This window comes from Manis pentadactyla, chromosome 4, assembly GCF_030020395.1.
Source record: "Manis pentadactyla isolate mManPen7 chromosome 4, mManPen7.hap1, whole genome shotgun sequence".
Lineage (NCBI taxonomy): Eukaryota > Metazoa > Chordata > Mammalia > Pholidota > Manidae > Manis > Manis pentadactyla.
Genome location: NC_080022.1, coordinates 4,291,072 through 4,311,723, shown reverse-complemented (window position 1 = coordinate 4,311,723; position 20,652 = coordinate 4,291,072). Strand labels below are relative to the sequence as shown.

The 20,652-nt window shown below is 60.4% G+C and overlaps 2 protein-coding genes and 1 long non-coding RNA gene across 11 annotated transcripts in view; 2 read left to right on the top strand and 1 right to left on the bottom strand.

The window, feature by feature from the left end:
* ESPN (espin) overlaps positions 1-11,915 on the bottom strand; it is a 28,753-nt gene extending 16,838 nt beyond the window's left edge. For 3 of the 8 annotated variants that reach the window (XM_057499662.1, XM_036925361.2, XM_036925363.2), the window contains exons 1-3: positions 11,418-11,914; positions 8,174-8,367; positions 10-196 (exon numbers count right to left, since the gene is read on the bottom strand). In XM_057499662.1, coding sequence (XP_057355645.1) covers positions 10-196; positions 8,174-8,367; positions 11,418-11,711 — 675 coding nt within the window. In that variant the 5' untranslated portion in view covers positions 11,712-11,914. Of the gene's footprint in view, positions 1-9; positions 197-8,173; positions 8,368-11,417 lie in introns of all 8 variants that reach the window. The other 5 variants (XM_036925364.2, XM_057499663.1, XM_036925365.2 and 2 more) reach the window with 3 other exon arrangements.
* LOC130683290 (uncharacterized) lies at positions 8-4,168 on the top strand. The gene is made up of 3 exons (XR_008996862.1): positions 8-114; positions 1,031-1,089; positions 3,859-4,168. It is a non-coding gene; the product is annotated as an uncharacterized LOC130683290 (long non-coding RNA).
* Positions 11,916-16,016: 4,101 nt separating the features above from the next.
* Positions 16,017-18,097, top strand: HES2 (hes family bHLH transcription factor 2). Of its 2 annotated transcripts, none has more exons than XM_036925391.2 (4): positions 16,017-16,168; positions 16,259-16,354; positions 16,680-16,716; positions 16,794-18,097. In XM_036925391.2, the coding sequence occupies exons 1-4, from the start codon at positions 16,124-16,126 to the stop codon at positions 17,060-17,062; spliced, it is 447 nt and encodes a 148-aa protein (XP_036781286.1). In that variant the 5' UTR covers positions 16,017-16,123; the 3' UTR covers positions 17,063-18,097. The 2 variants fall into 2 exon arrangements, with proteins under 2 accessions (XP_036781286.1, XP_036781285.1); XM_036925390.2 differs by having other exon boundaries at positions 16,617-16,716.
* The last annotated feature ends 2,555 nt before the right edge of the window (positions 18,098-20,652 follow it).

Genomic DNA, 20,652 nt, shown 5'->3' with positions numbered 1-20,652 from the left:
CGAGCTCACCAGCCACACGATGACCGGGCTGTGGCCCATCTGCGCCGCGGCGTGCAGGGGGGTCATGCCATCGTGGGCGCTCACGTGCGGGTCTGCACCGCACTCCTGTACCAGGTACTGCGTCACCTCCAGGTGGCCCTCCTGGCACGCCAGGTACAGGGGTGTGGCACCGTTCTTGGTTTGGGCATTCACTCCCCTGCAGAGACGCAGCACCCACTGTGGGCTTGAACCTCCAGCCCCGCTCCAAAGGCTTCTTACGCCCCTCGCCCCCTTCCGGGTAGCTCCGGAGGGCTGGGAGGGTGGGTAGACAAGGCCTAGCCACGGGACAGCTGTCTCTGACTCCCTCTGGTCCCCTAGCCCTGCATCAGCCCCCCTGGGCCTCTCTGGCTCCCCGCCCCCCAGCAGCTTCCTTTCCGCAGTGCACAGCCGAGTCAGTCCTGCCCTCAGTAGACAGTCCACCTTTTTACCAAGGTCTACAAAGATGTGATGACCTGGCCTCTCCCTACCATGTCAGCCACACTGACCCATGGTCACTGACCCCAAACCTGCTGTCTGACTTCCATGCTTTTGATCATGTCCCCCTTTGTCTGGGATGTCCTTCCCTCTTCCTCCCTCTTTAAAACTCAGTACAGAACCCTCCACCATGAGGCCTGCCCTGATTTCCCCAGGCAGTCCTTCCCACCTCTGTGCCCCATACTGCCCTGGGCACACATGCCTGTCATGCTTAGCCAATCATAATTGACTTTGGCCTCTGCCTTCCCCAAAAGACTGGATTCCCAGAGGACAGAGTGTCAGGATTGCCAGATAAAGCATAGGATGCCCAGTTAAATCTGAATTTCAGATAAATCATTTCCTAGTGTAAGTGTATCCCAACTATGGCTATTTATCTGAAATTAAAATTCAATTGGATATCCTGGTTGTTGGTAATCTGGCAGCCCTACGGGGTTCACTGAGCACTGTGCCATGATATTAGCAGGCAGGCTGTCACTGAATACCCTAACTTAAGTTATACTGTCATTCCATTTTTCAGAGGTGCAACTGAGGCTCAGGGATTGTGACTTGCGAAAGATCACACAACAGATGCAACTGGTAAGTGGCATTTGATCGCATGTGTCTGTGTGGTGCAGGGCCTGGCACACAGTAGGGACACAGTAGGCACACAGGGAGTGAAGAAGGAATGGGGACTAGCCATTCCATGTCTTCACTCCCTGGGGCCTAGCTTGCCCCTCATCCCTGTTCCCCACTCCCTCACAGAAGGGGAGCAGGGAACCAGCCATGGAAAGTGGAGTGCTGCTGGGAATAGGGGAAGCAGTTTTGGGCCTGTTTCCCCCCCCCCCCCCCCCCCCCCCCGCTTCACCAATGGGTGTGAACAGCCCAAAGTGCAGTTACCAGAGTCTGTCACTAGGTGGAGCCACAATCTAGGCCCAGACCCAGGAGCGGCCCACCGCCCTCCACAGTGTCTGAGAAGCTTGGGAAGCTTGGTAGGGGCTGCGTCCCCCTGTGCCAGGTCAGCCCTCTGCGCCCCAGGAAGTGCAATTCACCCGATTTCACATCCCCCCACCCGTCTGCCTCCCCCATCTATGGTTCACAGCATCAGTCACGCTCCACCGCCATCCATCCACATCCTCCTTCCCTCCCTCCCTCATCCCACAGGTAGCTGTCTATCCATTACCGCGGGCACCAGGCCACCCACCCTCCTCCATATGCCCACTCGTTCACCCTCTTGTTACCCCTGACACGACTTGGTCCCTTCCTCCCACACCCACGTGGGCCTCCCAGTGACTTCTCCTATCCCTGAGATCCTGGTCCTTGTCCACCTCCCTGACCCCTGGCCCCAGGTTGCTTGCGGCTCCCACCCGGCACCCGGTCTGACAAATGCTCCCCCTTCCCCAGACACAGAGCTGCCATTTGCTGGGCTGTTGCCGAGCCTGGCTGCCCTATGTTACCCCACCCGTGTCAGGGACAGACGGGTGCCCATGAGCTGGTGTGGCCCACCCAGCATACAGTGGCAGACAGAGACCCCCCCCCACGCCTCTGCCTGGGAACACGCTGGCTCTCGGCCACCAGCCTCCACACCAGTGCCGGCGTGGCCCCCGCCCCCCACATTCACATGCTGGTGCACCTGTGACAGCCTGTTTAATATTTTATGACCAACACACTCGGTGGCCTGAATTATTCACCCTGTAACCAAGGCACAGCAGATGCTGGGGTCCTGGGGATCAGCGGCTAGAGGGGGCCACTCCCCAGGGCCCACTGGGCTCTCTCTGGGGGAGGCCCAAGGCAACATACACAGCTCGGGGCACCAGAGCGGCGGGAGCCCTGACCTCTCAGTAACCCCTGCCTGGCAGGTATCCATGACCCAAGGGTGCCCAGCCAGCCTGAGAAGGTCTGAGAAGCTGGCACAGAGCAGGGCCTGAGCAGGAGGGGACAGCCATGGCCACAGCCTCCTGCCAGGCTGCTGGCTGACAGCCCCTGCTAGAGTCCCCAGTGCACAGGGCGAGGCGGGTGTGTGTTTGAATTTATCACCATTACTATGAGTGTTTCAGTCCCTGCCTTCATGACTCCCGTTCTGGGGTCACAGGACAAGAGGCAGACACGCTGATGGGCTCAGATGGGAAAAGCGGTCCCAATCTTATCCTCTTCTACTTTTCTTGGCAGCAAAAAGTATGGGTGCTTTCAGGCTCACTGGGAAAATTATACAAAGATGGATGAGTATAAGGAACAAAATTAGTGAATTTAGATGGAGAGAGAGATGAATTTCTAGTAGCAGTAATTAATAATAATTGGTAACAGTGAGAGCAGATGCCATTTGCTGGGTAACTGCTCTGTTCCCAGGGCTGCAATGAGTGGCACATACAGATTCTCGCATCAGGTCCTGATGGCCTCAGGCACTAGGTGTTAGCACTGCTCCCCTTTTACAGATGAGGGCACTGAGGCCCAACGGCTAAGATCTCTGGATAAGAGGGAGGCAGAGAAAGACCCGGGGTGAGCAGGACCTGGGGTGTGAGCCCCCACAAGCTGTGCCACAGTCTTGCCTTGAGTCATGTTACAGCTTAGGATCCCTCTTCCCTGTGCCTCTCGTTGGGGGCAATGCTGGCCTGGGGCATCTGGACCCCCCAAGCACAGGGCAGGCAAGGCGTGGTTTCTGTCATGGAGAGTCCTGTCCAGGGGAGATGGGAGGGGTCTCAAGAGACCTCACCTCTCCATGCCTCTTGCAAGAGAACAGAGAGCAAACTTCCCAAGGCTGCTCCATTCCCCCGAGGGCAGGCAGGCCTCAGCTTCCCGACCACCAGCCCCTCCCCCATCCGGGCCTCAGCACTGTCACTTCAGTGCTACCAACACCAGTGGTTTTCCCCATCCTCCTCCAACCTGGCTGCTCCCTAACAGATGCCCTCCGCCTCCTGGACACCTGCTCCTCTTGGCTTCCTGGACAAGCACCTATCTTCCCTTCCAGGCTTCCTGGGCCCTCAGCCCCTGCCTGACCTCCAAATATCAGGGTATCCCAGGGCCTCCTTTCTAAACACACTCTTCCCCCATGAGGTCACCTATTCTCTGGGGCCAAAGGCCACCTGTGCCTGATACCACTCATCTCTCTAGCTTGGACCTGGAGCCTACACCCATGCCCCCACCTCAGCCTACACGTCCATTTGTGCATTGACCAGGCCTCTCAAATTTTACCTACCTAGAGCAGATCCTCAGCTTTCTCCCTACACCCTCCTCTTCACTGTAAAGGACACCATGCCACCCTCCCTTGAGCCCAAGCTCTAGGAGTCTCTGGAGACCCATGACCCTTGACCTCTATATAGGTTTGAAGCTTCCTAACAATGCTTGCATAAAATCATGTTTTTTTCCTCTTAGGAAAAAAGATGATATGAACAAACTGTAACTATTAAATAAGTCCCTCTAATGACACCAAAGGAACATGGCATGCTTGGAAGGGTTTGTTGGAAATCTCTGCCCAACATTGGTGCCAGCTTACTGCTGTCATTGCTACAAAGGACAAGGAGTGACCTGCCCACAGAACCAGATTCAGGCCAGAGAACATCATCTCCAGCAGCCCTTAACCCCACCAATAATTCCTGCCTCAAGGGAGGCCAGAGGGGCTGCTACCCACAAGTAGATGGCGTTGTGGGGGAGGCTGCTCTGAATAAAAGTCACAGAACCTTCAGCAGCTCTACGTCTCCAGTCACGCCTCTTGGCTTATTTAAAAAGACCCAAAGTGGGCCTGCTCAGGGAAGAACCACAGCCTGAGCTGCGGAAGGTTCACTGCAGGTACACATATCACGAGGGTGCCTCGGGCTGGCCGGATGGGGCAGAGCAGTGAAAACAACAGAGCACTGCCCTCTCACAGCGCCATCCCACCAGGGCTGCCACATGGCAACCGACACACATGCGAATAACCACTTCTCCCAACGTGGCATGTGCTCTCCACCTGTGTCCTCAGCTCGCTCCCATGAGCCTCCGTGGAAGTCGGCTCCACGAAGCAGTGAGGGCTCACTGCAGCCCTAGCACCACCCAGGCTGGCATTTAGGGCGTGCTCGGATGCTGACTGTTGAGTGAATGTGTGTGGGAAGGAGTGCAGGCGGCAGGGCCAGGGGCTCCGGGATGCTTCCTCACACGTGGCCTCAGCTGCTCCATTTGCCAGATGGGTCCAGGGAGGCCCAGAGGGAGTTCTGTCCAAGGCCACACACAGTGAACTGCAGGCAGGGATGGACAGGCCCCCGGGATTCCATACCCCTCATCCATTCAACAGGTATTTATTGTGTGTCAGGCACTGGGAAGGGGGAAGGACAAGGTCTGCTCCCATTAGCTGGGGAGATGGACGGCAAGAGAACTCACCGAGACCCACCGAATGGAAGGCCAGGGTGTGTCATGAGAAGGTGCAGAGAATAGGACAGCCCAGAAGTGTGCGTGTGTTCTGTGGGGTACAGGGCGTTACAGTCTGCAGGAGGCTCAGGGGGGCCATACTGAGAAGGGGAGATGGAGCAAAGGCTAGAAGGAGGGGTGAGTGCAGCTGTGGGGTTCTCGGGGAGTTGCTCCAGGCAGTGGGAACAGCATGACAAGGCTGGCCTGTGGGTGGGGCAGCGAGGACCCCGGGGGGAGGAGCAGACAGGTGCTGGGGGAGCAGCCAGAGGTGAAGTGCTGGGGTCACAGTAGGGGGGTGGCTGGGCCACCAAAGGAGATGGCCTTCCCTGTCAGAGAGTGGGGAGCCTGTGGCCCATCCGGGGGTCTGACTGGCATTCTCAGAGGTGGACAGAGCTGGGCAGGAGGAAGTCCAGGGAAGGGAGGCCCGTCGGGCTCGGTGACAACAGGCCTGGGCCAGTTCTGGTGGGGGGAGCCTACCACTACCTCCACTGAGAGGGGCTTCCCCTCACCCTCCCAGGCCTCTCCTTCTCAGAGCCTCCGCCTGGGGACCCTGACGTGCCAGCACAGGCTCCCCCCACCGCCCTGCTGCCCAGGTGAACTCAGCAAACAGCAAGGGTAGACCCTGCCAGCAGGTGGTCAGGAGCCAGGGACCACCCGTTCCTAGCCCCTGCCCAGTCTGCCTTGCCTGGTATCCCAACACCTGGTTCCCCTCCATGAGCCGTTAGGGCTCCTGGGTGGTGGGTCGGCCCTCCCAAGTCCGTCTCCCTAAGACCCAGGGCCTGAGACAGCTCCGGCCCTGCCTGCCAGCCTCTGCCTCCAGTTTAGGAGCCTCTTTCCACAAGGAGGGTCCCCACAGGACAGCAGCCCCCAAGGTCACTGGCAGTTCCTCTGCTTTGGGGAGGATTTGCCCAGTGGACTGGGGTAGACTGGAGGAGGGGAAGGGGGCCGCAGGGGGTCCCTGCAATCTCAAGCCTTGCTTGCACCCCAGGGTGCAGCCCCACACCAGCAGGGCTCTCCCCTGAGGCCATCTAGCCCTCCTGCCCCCCTGGGGCTTGTCATTGCCAAGGCCCACAGCCGCCACAGTCTCCCTGGGCAAGATTGAGTTTCCCACCGGGAGGTCTGGGAGCCCTTCCTCCCTCACCCGCCCTCCGGGGAGAGCTGAGCCCTTGTGAATAATTCATGGTGCTTCACAGCAAGCCGGGAGCTCGGTGGGCAGAGCTGCAGCCTCCATACCTGCTGCCTGGGCCCCCCGAGTGTGCCCTGCGGCCCAGGGCAGCCCAAGCCTGTCCCCTCCCCGGCTTCCAGCCCTGGGGTCCCCAGCCTTGGGGAACAGGAGTCTTCACCCCTGAGACAGAGGCTAAGTGGGTACTGACTCCTAACTCCTCTGCTGGCAGGCCCCACCCCAATTCCCAGCCACCCCCTCTTGCCTACCTGGCAACCACACAAAAGCACCTCCTTATCAGCCGGGTCACATGCCACTGTGGGAATGGAGCCCAAGTCCACCACCCACCTCCCCGAGATTCATGGGGGCCATTGAGGGCTAGCGGATCATCAGCCTGGGCCATCTGGCTAAAGAGGCAGCACTGGGGCCCAATCACAGTCAGCACCTGGCATGGCATAGGAGGGGTCAGGGTCCCCAAGGCCCCAACACCCGACAGGGTGTTGTTCCATGGCACCAGCCAGTCTTCCTGAGGCTGGGATTCCAGGTCCTCCTAGACCCCAGGCTTCTCTGTGAGGAGGGGCCTCACCCCACCCCTCCCACCCGAGTTCCTCAGCAGCGGGTGGGCTTGGAGCCCTCTCAGTTCACATGGTTTGGTCTAAGTTGGCATTGCCATCAGCCTGGCTTTTTTGGGTCCCAATATATGTGACTGGGGAGGTGGGTGGGTGCAGGATGGAGACCATAGCCTGTCCCTCCCCTCTCAGGACCTCAGTGTCCCCTGTGATAAGCGAGCGTGGGACAGGAGCACTGTAATCACCACAGTGGTTTTAACAGGTCAGCTCCACAGCCTCTGCACGGAGAGTCCAATCCAGGGTCTGGCTCAAGCCCCCCAGGGCTGCCGATGGGTGCCAGGCCAGGAACCTACATTCAAGGACCTCGGGGCCCTTTATTCTGAATCCCTCTGACTTTGACGTGATCCAAACCCTAGCTTGTCCGGAAGCAGAGAATTCACGCCGAAGTGATGCCAAGTGGACCCCGGCAGGGGTGCCGCAAAGACTGGCCTGGCTTGCAAGACACACTTTCTGGGCTCCCACCAACCAGTCCAGGGGCTGCTGCTGCAGCTACTCTGCCATGAGGCCGTGGGGCCAGGCTGGCCTCCTGCCTGTGCCCTGGTGGTCAGTAACCCTGCAGGCGCACTGGGGAGTGGAGCCAGTGTTGGGACCAAGCCCCTCACCTCCTCGTGGCTGCTCTTCTCCTGAGGCTGGGTCCTCTGCGGCTGCTTATGTCCCAGGTGCCCACTTGGACTGACAAAGGAGGGTCAGAGCCCCCACCTGGCCGGTCCTCAGGGCCCCGGATGCCCCACTCCCTCACACAGGGACTGGGTAGCTTTCCTCCGGGACCCCTGCCTCACCCCAAGTCCACCTGAGGCCTGGTTCCCTCCCTACCCAAGAACCCCCACACGACTCCCTGCTCTGCACTGAGCCCCAATCTTCCTGTACCCCCACCCCACTTCGGGGAGCTCCCAGCCCACTGCTTGGCTGCACTCTCAAACCAGCCACTCTGGTGGAGGGACCCAGGGGGTTTGGGACCCCCACCCTGTTGGTAGTGGGAATGGGCTGAGGGGCCACAGGAAATGACAGGCTGATCTCCGGAGGCCTAGCCAGGGGGGCTGCAGGGCTAGGAGGCAGGGTGGGAGTCCGGACGGGCAGCCCCCTCCTTTCACTGTTCGTGGCTCCTCCTCCTCCTGCTTGGCTACCAGTTTAGGAGATGCTCCTGTCTCTTCACCCCTCCTCTTCATTGAGAACAGCCTTGCAAACAGCCTAGGCTAGAGCTCAAGAGAGAGCCACCTGGCCTGTGGCAGGTGGGTAAGCTTCCTGGAGGCATGTGACCTTGGTCTGCATGCCCAGCCTCCCAAGTGCAGTGGTTGGGAGCCTCTGCTTGCAGAGCTCAGGAGCAAGTGGCCGTGAGCAACCTGCCGAGGGGACACATTTCAGCTTGGGTAGGCGCTACCCCCGGCCTGGCCCTCTGGCCACTAGAATGGCCCAGGAGTAGTAATTCCCCTGGAATGCTGGAGGGGCACAGACTTTAGGCATTCCCCCAGAGCCCTGGCCCGTCCCACCCAGTGATCCCCCTGAAGAGTGTCCTTACTCGGGGTGATGCCCAACGAGAAGCCTCAGGGAGGGGAAGTCTCCTTTGGCGGCAGCATAGTGGACAGGCAGGGCACCCGTGTCTGTGGCCACGGTGGGATCCCCACCGCCATGACGAAGCAGCCAGTCCACCACCTCGGGGTGGCCGAAGCGGGAAGCTAGATGTAGGACTGTGGCACCAGAATTGTCTTTGTCCTGTAGGAGGAGAGCCCATTAGTCTTAAAACCTTGTCCTGCCCCTCATCTCTGGCTCAGACTGCTTCCTGCATCCCAGGAGATCATGGGCCAGTTCTGTCCCCAGGCACCTGATTGGCCCTCTTTGAGCCCCAGTGCATAAGTGGCACCACCATGCCTTCCATGCTGGGCTTCCCAAGGCCTGCAGGTCACGACGGTGAAGGGTCCCCACACAATAGACTTTTAGGACTTGCACCCTATTGTCCCAGCAGGAACACCTGTCACCCAGGTGCTCAGAGAACAGCGGAAGGAGTGAGAGTGGCTGGGCCACGAAGGCTGGGCTGTTGATGCTGCACCAGGTGGCATCAGGATTCCTTGTCCCCCCCTTCTTCCCCTCCCCCGATGTCACACTGAAGCCACCTTTGGTGCAGAGAACTGCCCCTTCAGCAGATCCCCTGCTCCTGGCTGGGGGAGCAGGCTGTGTTCTCTCCGTGTGGAGGAGGAAGTTTCTGGGTACTGGTGGGCAGAGACTGGGCAGTCAGCCACTGGTGGTAGGTGTGGGCTGGAGGTAGCCTCTGGAAGGGGCTTGGGCAAGACCCCTCTCCCAGGCACCCCAGAGCAGGCAGGCTGATGGTCTGGGCCCAGAAGTGCTAAATGCATTGTCCGTGAACATCCAGGTGGGAGTGTCTGCTATGGGAGGGGGCTGGCAGATGCTGCTTTGGTGAGGGGCAAGGAGGAGAATCCCTGAGAACCCAGAAGTCCGCATGCAGAGGCTGCCCAGTTTGGGAGAGTGGGCATCAGTTCTAGAACAGAACCAGCTCCCAAGCACATGGGACAACTCAGAGGTGGGCAGGGACCTGGGCAGGGGCACTGGGAAGGGTTGGGACAGAACTAAGAGGTGGGCACAGTTTACAAGGATCAGGGAGGTGCGGCCCCTCTGGCCTTCTGCCCAGAGTGAAGGTGCTGTGCGGGCAGGTCTTGCAGAGGTGCCTTGAGGAGGTGAATCCCAGCAGCAGGAAAGCCTCTAAGACTCGTGGAAGAAATGCAAAAGGAAAGGGGGCAGAGGGGATGGGCTAGGGACAGGACTGGTACGGAGCCATCAGGCTCAGGGTGGGGGCCAGCAGACTGGCTGTCCGGCTACAAGGAGGCAGGCAGGAAGGTGAGGCTGCGGCACAGCCCAGAGGAAGCTGAGGACACCACTGAATCCTCTGTGTGCTGGAATGCCCAGGGAGGACCGGAGGACTTGCCCAGTCCGTCCCCTGAGCCCAGGGGACAGGGCTGCTGGAGGTGCCCCAAACAGGACCATGGTGATGTATGCCCTGAGCCCCAGCTCTTGAAAAAGGCCCCTGCTTCCCACTGGCCTCAGGGATTGGGTATCTGAGGCTCCAGGGGATCCTTTTGGCCCCAGTCTTCTGGGTGGGGGGTGGCAGTAAGGAGAGGACCCCAGCCCTATGGGCTCTGGCCTGCCCCTAAAGCTCAAGCAGCTATGGAGGCCCAGGAACATCAGGTGTTGTGGTGCTGTGGCTGGCACCCCAAAGCTGCTTATCTCTGTGGGCTGAGCAGGACCAGGGATCAAGGTCATCCTCCCCCAACCCATGTACTTCTGGCCCCATACCCAAGCCTGCTGGAGCTCGGGGCTGGGAGATTGATAAGCTGAGCACAAGGCCACCTGCTGCTCCACATCCTCTGCAGTGGCTGGGGAGGATTCTGGCCAAGGCTGGACACCAGGATCAGGGAGGCAGGCCACCTCCCAAAAGAGGGGTCATGGGCCGTGTGCCAGGAACTCCTGATAACAGAGCCGGCCAGGAGATAAAGGGCTGGGCTGGGCATCCTCCCAGGAAGGGTGGGACGGGAGGCCTTTCCATGCTGAGTGAAAATTGGAGGGGGGGATGGGGTCTGGCCATCCTTAGGACACAGCCAGCTCTGGGTCACCCCCGCCTCCTCTTTCTGCGTCCAGTTAACCCAGTAGATTTGCTAGGTGGAAAACCAGTTCTGGTTCCTCCCTCTGTTGGCTTTTCCTCACAACCAGGATGTAACCCCAAATCCTCACCCCAGCCTGCAAGACCCTCTAGGACCAGGTGCAGTGGCTTCGCCACCCTCACCTCATTCTAAACACCCTCACCTCCTTGCTGTACCTGCCCCAGGACAAGAATGCGTGCGCCTCGGGGCTTTGTAGTTCCTGTTCTTGGTGCTTAGAGCTCTCTGATGGTCACCTGGTCATCTCCTCATCAGCCAGGACCCCCTCAGAGGTCACTCACCCGCCCCAGCAGCCAGCCCCCTGGCTCGCCCAGCATGGCCCAGCAGTTCCTGATGAGGACTGGTTTACTTTTAGCCTGTGGGTTTGCAATTCACTGTCCCCACGGACCGGCAGCTCCGGGACAGCCGGCACACACCCGAATCCCCACCCCTAGGACCCCTTGTATATGCTCTGTTTGCAGCAGGAGTGAGCAGGAGAGAGGGGCCTGGCTTATACCAACCTGGGGGCCCCCGAGTGAAACCAGGTGGGGTCTCAGGGAAGGCAGACTCAGGCTGGACTGGAGAAGCAACATGGAGCTGGGAGGCCAGAAAGTGCTGATGTCCCCGAGGGTCAGCTCAGGCCCTGGGGAGCCCCCACTTACCAGGCCCTACACTCTTCCCCTGTGCCCTGGCCTTAGAGACATGGCCATCTCAACCTGGCGTGGGCTGAAGGACTTGGCCCGCACCCCCTCCAGACCTGGTCCTGGAGGACAGGGCCTTCTGATTCTGCTGCCCAGGCCCTTTGTGCCCCTCCCACCCGCCCGGACTCCCTGGACTATCACTTTGCTCCCCCTGCTTCAATGCTAGCCAAGTTAAGCTGGTTCTCTCCTGTTCCCCCATTACCCAGGTGCTCTTCCGGGCAGCAGCCAGGGCTTGCCAGGGTATCTGCCCAGGTGCTCTCGACCGGGGAGCCTCCAAGCCTTCTGGAAGGAGCTCCCAAGCAAGCTCAGTTAGACAGCGCCCAACACTACCCACCGTTAGGTCTGGGGGACCCTGGGCCAGAAATCTCTCTTGTGGAGGAGGCCCCAGGGGGCCTAGTGAGCGGCCTGAACTCACCTGCACCGGGCAGCCGCCCTCGGAGAGAAGCCACTGCAGGCAGGAGAGGTGGCCGGTGGCGGCGGCGTCGTGGGCCGGCGTGGCGCCATTGCGCGCGCGAGCCGCGGCGGGCAGGGCGGCCTCCTCCACCAGGAAGCGCAGACAGTGCAGCTTGCCGGCGCGGGCGGCGTGGTGCACCGGCAGCGCGTCCAGCGGGTCGCGCAGCGAGGGCCCCAGCAGGCCGGCGGTGTGCAGGGACTTCAGCACATCCAGCTCGCCCTGCCGCGCCGCCTGCAGAGCCTGCTCCAGGGCCATGGTGCCGCCAGCGGCCCCGCTACCCGGTTCAGCGCGCTCCCCGCGGCGCCATGCACCTGTTCTCAGACACCTGGAGAGCCCGCGGCGGGGCCGTCGGGGCTGGTTTGTCCGGGAGGCGGAGCGGCTGCGGGCCGGCCTCTGCTCCGCTCTGCCTCGCCCGCTCCGCCTCCGCCGCGCTCTGGGGCAGGGCCCCCGGGGCTCTGGGCTTAGGCCTGGGCCCGCCTCCGCCCCCGCCCGGCGGGATGCGTAGCCGCGCGAGGGCCGGACCTCTGCGACAGAGGCAAGGGCGCCCAGGGCCTTTTCTCAATTTACCTCGTGTAAAAATGGAGACCCCCGAGGGCGGCCAAAGTGATTTCAAATTTGAGAGCCTTCCAGGCGCTGGCGAGCAGAGCCCGGAGATGCATTCATTCATCAACCCAGTGCCCACTATAGGCGTTTCCAGGCGCTGGGGACACAAGCCAGCAAATGATTACTGCAATTCGAGAGTGACAAGAACAGGAAAATGGGGTGACAGGGAGTGAGTTGTACCGGCTCCGCTGTTGGTCCGGAAAAGGAGGCGGGGTGGGCTGGGAGTGAGTGGTAAGAAGGGGCATTCCAGGCAGGGAAGACTCAAGGGCAAAGGCCCTGTGGCAGGAACAGGCCTACAAGTCCCTGAGGGGCTCTGGATCTATGGCCCTGTGGGTGTGGTGGGTGCTGGGTCCTCAGCCCCCCTGGGTCCCTCCAGACCCTGAGAACTGTCCTCAGAGCCTCCTGGAGGGAGGGAGGGGTAGGAGGGAAGGAGGAAAGTGCAGGAATCCCTGGTGCACTCAGGTCTCTGCATCTAGAGGCCATGGGCTCACAGAGCACCCAGAGTCGCTGTTTGGGGTCAGGGGGTAGTCAGCTATGAGCTGGAGCCCCTAAGGCTGCCACATCAGAAGGGAAAGTGGGATGGGAGGGCGGGGGAGTGGGGAGATGTGCCAGGGCGGTCACCTGGAGAGCAGGGCCAGGACCCCCTCCCTGAGGGTGCAGGAAGGGCCTGGGAGGGCAGCGGGCCATGAGAGCAAACGTGGGCCAAGTCACCCTGCCAGCTGGGCTGGAGGCCTTCGTGGAAGCCGGGGGAGGCACAGCAGGCTGGACGGGAGTTTGAGCTGCCAGAGGTGGGGGCTGCAGAGCTGCGGGACCACAGTCAGCATGTCCGGCAGCCTTGAAACAGCCTGTGCCCTTCCTTTCCCACCCTTCCCCCTGCCCCCCCCCCCCCCACCGGCCACTGGAGCCCCGTGAGGGCCTGGCCCTGGGCTGTTTCCTGCAGTGTCTAGCTGGGCCAGAGGTGCTGGAAGTGCTGTAGAGCAAAGCTGCTTCCAGGACCAGCAGGAGACTTAGTTCAGGACTGTCAGATACCATTTTCTGGGCCCACCACCTGGTGGTGCCAAGCACAGTGGCCTCCCTTGCTCCCAGGCTGCTGTGCTTGTGAGGCCAGTGGGCTTCCAGCTGTTTCCACCTGGCCAGACTGGCCTTGCTTCCTTCATGGAATCTGTGGCTGCTAGGGTCTGGGACCTCAGCCCAGTAGCTTGTGGACAAGGGAAGGGAGAAGTCTCACCCCCGCAGCCTCCAGTGCTTCTGCGAGCTCTTGCTGCCTGCTGAACTGTCCCCCCTCTAGCTCTCCCAGGGGCCGCTGCATCCTGAGGCCTGCAGGTGGCAGGAGTGCTGAGACAAAAAGTCACTAGGATGGCCTGTTGTGGGGGCCCCTCCCCTGTGCCTCCTCCAAGATTAAAACTCTCTGCAATTCATGTACTTCACTTCCAGCGTGGCTGTCCTGGTCCTGGACACCTCATGTATCACATGGTTTTGTCATTTTGGGGGCCAGATTGCAGTGATGTGTAGCAGTAAGGAAGAAAAGACCCCCCTGAACTCCTATCCCTACCTATCAGGACAGCTCCATGAAAACCACATGTGAGCATCCATTCTTGGTGACCGTCTTCTCAGACTCCTTCCAGGACACCACTCACACTCAGGCCGAGGTCCAGGCCTCCATCCTTTCTGGGCTCCACAGGATCCTCCCCAGCAGCTATACAGAGCCCACACCAACAAGAACACGTTTGAGGAAGCCTGCTGCTTACCTGGCACTGTGCCCAACTTCCCCTGCATTTTAATCGCCACAGAGGCGCTATGAGAGAGGTACAACCACTATCCCCATTTTACAGCTGCAGAAATGAAGGCACAGAAGGTTTTAGTGAACCTCTCTTGCCGAGGTGAAGCAGACCGGAAGGGACAGAGCTTACTCTGGTGGATATTGCCGTGCTCTTCTTCCTCCGCACCCAAAGTTCCCACTGCCCAGAGTACCCCCACTCTTTCCCATCCTCCAGATGTCAGCTCAGGGACACTCCCCACCACCACCACCAAGGAGACCTCTATTATCCATCTGCTGGGCTCAGGCCATCTGCCCACCCCAGGTATGTGGAAAGCACTTGTTCAGACCTCCCTTTCACCCCCCACCCCCTGCAGGGACGGAGAGCAGTGTGGACCCTGGGACCCTAGGTGGCTCCAGCTTCCTTAAAACCTGCATCCCCATGCCCTGCCCACCCAGTTGTCTTATCCAAGTTTACCTGAATATAAACGACTACTTCCTCCAGGTGACCAGCAAAACCTCCAGAATCTTGGCTTTAAGGGAACCCAAGGATTTGGGGTAACTGGTACTGGGAAGGGAGTTTGCTCCCTCACCTTCCAGTCTCCAAGTGGTGGTCCACAGGCCTGGAGGGGGATGTCCCAGAAGGAACTTTCCCCAGGCCCTTCCCCCAGGAGCTAGTACTGGGGTCTCAGCAAGGATACAGATGTTGGTGCAGGGGGGCTTGTGGGCACAGAGCTGAGTGAGCCAGTGTGTGTGGCTGGGGTTGGGGCAGGAGGGCATGAATAATCCACAAAGTCCTGTTCTGAGTCCTTAAATAATTAATTACCTTGAAGGGGGCTAGCACATAGGTACCCTGGGTTCAATGATGCCAGGGGGATAAGGCCTCAGGCACCCCCAGGCCCTGCCCGGCAAAATGTGTTGAACAATTTGTTCTCATAATTAAGACTGGTATGGGGTTAATGGAGGTGAGGGCCAAAAGGTGCTTGGCATACAGTATGTACTCCATAAATGATGTCCAGATGGTCCTTTGTGTGGCCACGGACAAGTATGGGTGATCCTACCTCTCCCTCCCTGTGTTGCTCCAGGTCCCTTCCCGATGGGCGCGCTGGTCTTCGCAGGCCCTGCTGGGGAAGAGCACGCCACTGGGGGGCTTGGGGAGAGCGGTGGGAGTGGGGTGCGGAGGTGAAGATTGGGCGGCGGGGGCGTAGGAATAGGGCCCCTTCAGCACCCTGGACAGCGAGGGTCGGCTCCTCCACTTCTGGCTCCGCAGGTCCAGCCGCCCTTTGACGCGGAGCGGGTGCGTGCGGGGGGGCAGAGGGTGGCCCCGGCAGTCTGCAGGGCGGTCCGCTAGGCCGGCCGTTGCCCCGCCAGCCGTCTGGGGGCGGGCAGGCCCGAGCAGATGGACCGGGGACGCCCAGCCAGTTTGCCGCAGCAACGGCCGCGCGGCGCGGAGACGCACGGGGGGCAGCTTGGGCCAGGCGGGTAGCGGGAGCCGGCACCCGGGGCCGCCCCGGAGCTGGAGCCAGTTGAAATGAAAATGGCCTCTGTGGGCTCCTGGGATGCCTCAGTTTCCCCATTCAAACCAAGGACGGGAATCCAGGTGCCCCTAACTCAGTGAGCCGCGGGGGAGTTCTATGGAGTCCTTGCAGTCCCGGACAGGCTGTCCAACTTCCCTTGTCCCGCCTGCGCCAGTCCCCGGCGGCTAGGCCCTGAGCAAGTTGAGGCCTCTCCCCAGGGCTCAGCTTCCCCTTCAGTCCGCAGAGCGACTGGTAGGACGAGTCCGTGCCCCTAGCGGAAACCCACGCGGGAGCTCCCCGAGGCCTGGGCCGTGGCAGTCCCGCCGCCGCGGGGTCCGCTGCCGGGTCGAAGGCGGGGCTCCGAGCAGGCTGAGCGCGAACGACTGAGGAAGGGCAAGGACCCGGGGCCCCACTCGCAGGGGCAGGGGAGCGATGGCTTCCACGGAGCCTACCCACCCTCCTGAGGGTGCTCAGGGGCGCCCCGCGCTCGCGACCCCGCTGCAGAGGGCACGCGAAGGCCTGGAGCGGGATCCCGCGGGCTCCGCGGTGCCCCTCCCACTGCCCCCAGTTGAGGAACAAAGGCGGAAGGTGGGACCTGCAGGGCGGGGTGCGGCAGGGCGGGGCGGCCGTTGTCACCTCCTTAAAGCCGGGCTGCGGGCGAGGCGCGCACTCCTTCCGCGAAGCTGGGGCAGCGCGCGGGGCCTCCCCACGGGCCTCGGCCTCCGTTCCACGTCCGCGCTGGCGCCGGCCTCCCACGCGCGGACCGTGGCCGCGGCGCTTTACGGTCCAGCATGGGGCTGCCTCGCAGGGCGGGGCAACCGGCGGAGCTACGCAAGGTGGGAGCCGGGGACTGGGTGCTGGGACCGAGCGGCCCGGAGGGGGCCTGTGCTGTGACCCGCCTAACGGCACCTCCGCGCGCCCCATAGAGCCTGAAGCCCCTGCTGGAGAAGCGCCGCCGCGCGCGCATCAACGCGAGCCTCAGGCAGCTCAAGGGGCTCATCCTGCCGCTGCTGGGCAGGGAGGTGAGTGCTGGGCGCTCGGGGCCGGGGCGGGGCTGGGGGTGCGGCTCGGGGGCGCGGAGCGAGGAGGGCGGGAGGCGCCGGCGGGGTCTCCTGTGCGGCGCCCTGGGGCCAGGGTCTGCGCGGCTGGTGCTAAAGAGACCCCCTGCGGACCGCGGCGCGCCCGGCACCCGGCTCCGGGCAAGAGCGCGGTGCCCACCGCAGCCTGCCGGAGCGCTGCCCTGCCTGTCCGTCCCCTGCCTCTTTCCTTTGTGGCCGGGCGCAGAGCTCCCGCCACTCCAAGCTGGAGAAGGCGGACATCCTGGAAATGACCGTGCGCTTCCTGCAGGAGCTGCCTGCGTCCTCCTGCCCCGCGGAAGCGCCCAGTGAGTGACCCGCCCCGCCCCGGCCCTGCCCCGCGCCCCACGCCTATCCGCCGCCTCACTAGCCTCTCGGTCCGCAGCGCCCTCCGACAGCTACCGAGATGGCTACCGCGCCTGTGTGGCGCGCCTGGCCCGCGTGCTGCCAGCCTGCCGCATCCTGGAGCCCGCACTGAGCGCTCGCCTGCTGGAGCACCTGCGGCGGAGAGCGGTGGGCGCCACCTCCGAGGGCGGGCGCGCTGGGGCCTCCTGCGGCCCGCCCGCGCCCTCACCTCCGCCTGCTCCGGCGCCCTCGCCCGCTCCCTCGCCACCTGCGCCGGCCCGCAGCCCCGGCCTCTGGCGTCCCTGGTAGCTCCCTGGCCAGTCCACGGACCCTGCTGACTGACCTGGAGCGCTGGGCAAATGAGGAAGTTCTTGGTGGCGGCTGCCGCTCTCACCACCAGCAACCCGCCCAGCACCCGCAGGCAGGGTGGCATCCGGATGTTCCTGATCTTTGTGGCAGACTGAAAGCCTTGGGGGCTCAGCTCAAGGAAATAAGAAGAGAGGCCCAGCCATATCCCAGCTTGGGGGTGTTTGGGCTGGAGGAGAAAAGGTAGGTGGCTGCAGGGGGAGAAAGAAGCCCCCACCCTAGCTGGTGAAAATGGCTCTGGAACTGGGCCAGCCACAGCTGCTCATGCAGAACCCACGCCTGAGCCAGGTGCAGCCACCTACTGACTGGTCACTGCCTTCCCAGCCCTGCTTGGGCCTGTCTCCTTGCCAGCTCAGCTTGGGAACCTGTGGGCACACAGCAGCAAGGGCCTCTGCAGGCAGGAGAGCCACCACCTTCACCCTGGACTCTACTGCCCAAATTTTCCAGTTACATGGACAGTATGCACCCAGGGCTCTGTGGCTGGGGGACTTCATTAGGTGGTTTGGGGAAGGATTTATTTCTTTCAGCAGGTTAAGGGGCAGCAAACACCCTGCCTGTGTTTCTTGCAAACTGCTCCCAGCTGCTTGTCAGGACTGGTTACTGGAAACAACTTGTTCTCAAGACTTTTCTTTCTCCCCCATGGAAGCCAGCAGAGCCTGCAAAGACTCAGGCAGGGGCCTGATGGGGGGAGTCAGGGGAAGAGGTGGTGTCCTAATTCGGACTATGCCACAGAAACCCACGATGACCTAGGCACTGATCTGGGTGGCAGGATGTGGGGAAGCTCTGGGCATTCCTGAAGAAGCCAATGTTAAGACAATGGGGTGTGTCCCCTGCAAAGTGTGCTGTCCCACCGCTGCTCTGGGCCCAGCCAATTGGACTGTAAGTTCCTGGAGGGCAGGGCTGGGGGGCTGAGCGCACCTCTGTTCCCTAGGAACTCAGCACTTGGACGGCGTTCAATAAACATGGTGAGCTAACAAATAGTGATTGACTGGATGGCCGTGCATGAGCCCTGGACAGACTGGCTGCCCCAGCTGCCACCGCCGATCCCTCTCTGAATATCTGCTCTGCCCAAGCCAGTGCTCCCCGAGAACAAATGCGTGGGGCTGTGGAGAGGAGGGAGGGCAGTTGCACTTGCTTTCGCCTGTTCCTGAGAAAGCAGACCTGCTTTCTGGAGCAAGTGGAGAAGGAAGGGCTGGTGATGCATCAGTCCACACCTATCGCGTGAGCTACAGCTTTCTCCTTGGGTCAGGGACTCCACCTCAGCATACCTGGCAGGCTCCTTGTCCCTAAAAACAACTTTTACTACAGGTTTGAACTCTGTAAGAAGTGACCAACCAGAGACCCCTCTTCTCCTTTCATACCCATCTGCCTTTTCTTGCTTCTGAGCTCTGTCTGGGTCCCCAACTCTGACTATCTTTGACCTGATCCCAATCACGCAATAATACAGGAAGTCAGGGTGGGGAGGGCAGATAGGCCCGTGACTCACAGGGTCAGGTGTTCTGGGGAACTTGAGCCAAGTGGCCATCCGGGCCCTAGCAGGGTGCTGAGGCATGCCCAGGTGGGTGAGGTTCTGGGCGTTAGGCGTGAAGCCGGTTTCCCAGCAGGGGTGTACAAGAGCTGCCTAGAAGGTCTCAGCTGGTACTCTGAGCTCGGCTTATGAAACAGGGATGCCAGCATCCTCCACAGGGCACCTGTGCGCAGCTCCCCAGGTATTCCTGAGGGTGAGCACAAGGTACTGCCAGCCTTTCACATGTGGGAGGGAGGCTGCCTCACTCAGAGGGGCATTTCATGATCCTTAACAAGGCCCACATTGTGCCCGGTGGCCAGCTTCTACGATGGCCTCTCTGCCATGGTCCCATGACTGAATCTAACTCTGGCTGCTTACCTCGCTTGGTTGGAGAAATGCCCCCGTGTCATAAGCCAGTGGGTGAGATGAGCTAATGAGCCAAGGACAGTCAGTGCACTGAAAGACTCAGGCTGGGGCCAGGCCCCACGTGTCCTGGCCCCAGTTAATCTGGAGAGATCAAATCTCATTTCTGTGAGTGAGGATAAAGAACAGTTTGCCAAGGAGGACCCCTCTAATAAACACAAATTGCTCTGTTCTGCCTGTGAAGCCCAGGCTCTGTGGACGAGTCTCCCACTGGTTTATCTGGAAAGGATCAAAATGAACAAAGACTGTGGGGAAAGATCTGAAGCTCTGCAGAACCCTCCCCACCATGCTTTGGAATGACCACCCTGGAGATGGTGGTGGGGTAGGGGCGGCCTTCTGCTATCAATATGTAGCGTTATTTACATCAATATTTACTTTTAGAAACATGCCAGGTTGCCTTAGACGTTCCAGAGAGGAACTGGCCCACCTGGTGGTACTATTTCCCTAGGTTTACACTTTGCCAGGCCCCTTACCAGTGTAGCTGTGCCTCCGGGCTGCTGAGTATGTGAGTGCCTGTGTGTGTGTGTCCCTGTGCAGCTGGGTGACCGCCCTGCAGAGAGCTGCCTGGGCATGTGATGTGGGGGAGGAGGCAGCCACCCACTGAGGGTTCCCAGTGAGCAACCAGTTTCACTCTAGGTTTTGAGAGGCCCTGGTAAAGCCCCAGGCACTTAAAGCAGCTACAATAAAACTTTGAATGGTTTCAGGAGCGTGAGAAAGGCACTGAGGGCACAGACCTGTAAGGCACATGAGGTGTCTGATCACTTGATGTCCACTGGGGGGCAGTAGAGAGCAAGGGCCTAGTGGCTGGTCACAGGACCCACTTTGTCAGCCCTGGGAGTGAAGGAGGGCAATTCCAAGCTGAGTATGTGCCCATGGCGGGTTCTGATGTGGAGGGTGGGCCCGAGCGCCAGCTGCCTCTGTGCTCCGTACATTAAAATCCTCAGGGGGCATAGGGCAAAGTTCTGAAGGAACAAAGAACCCTTTCAGACCTCAGAAATCAGAGGCAGATCAAGCTTAGTGGGACTACATCTGTGAGAAAACTAATATGATATTATGAATATAGAGTTAATATGAAAATGAATATTTATTCAGAATGAAAAAATCAGTCACATCCAACTAGCAATGCTTGAAGTTTCTGTTCCATCCTTCTGGTTTCTTTCTCTTTAAGCGATTTGCCAGACACACGCCACAGAAATGCTTCTTGGTAACAACCTGGCTTCCTCTCTGCACCTAGAACATTCTACTGCTCCCTGTCCTTGCTTGGGAGCAGATCCAGGCTGAAGCTTCATCAGCCTTATGGTAAATCCACCTTGGCCTAGAATGGACTCTGGATCTGCTTGAATAACGGTGACAGGATGAATGTTCTCCGCTTGTGCCAGCCATTCACTACAGGCTGTATATCTATCACCAGACACATATTTATACAAACATATACAGCATTTCAGACAATTTCGTTTCTCTTCTCACCTATCTGGGAAGCTTGTGAAATGCCTGCCTCCAGAGGGTCTGATGCCACACTGGGTGAGTCTGCTCCCACATAAACACATCTGAGAGGGTGGGTGACAGGCTGGGGTTGGGGGTGGGGAGTTAGCGTCCAATGGGG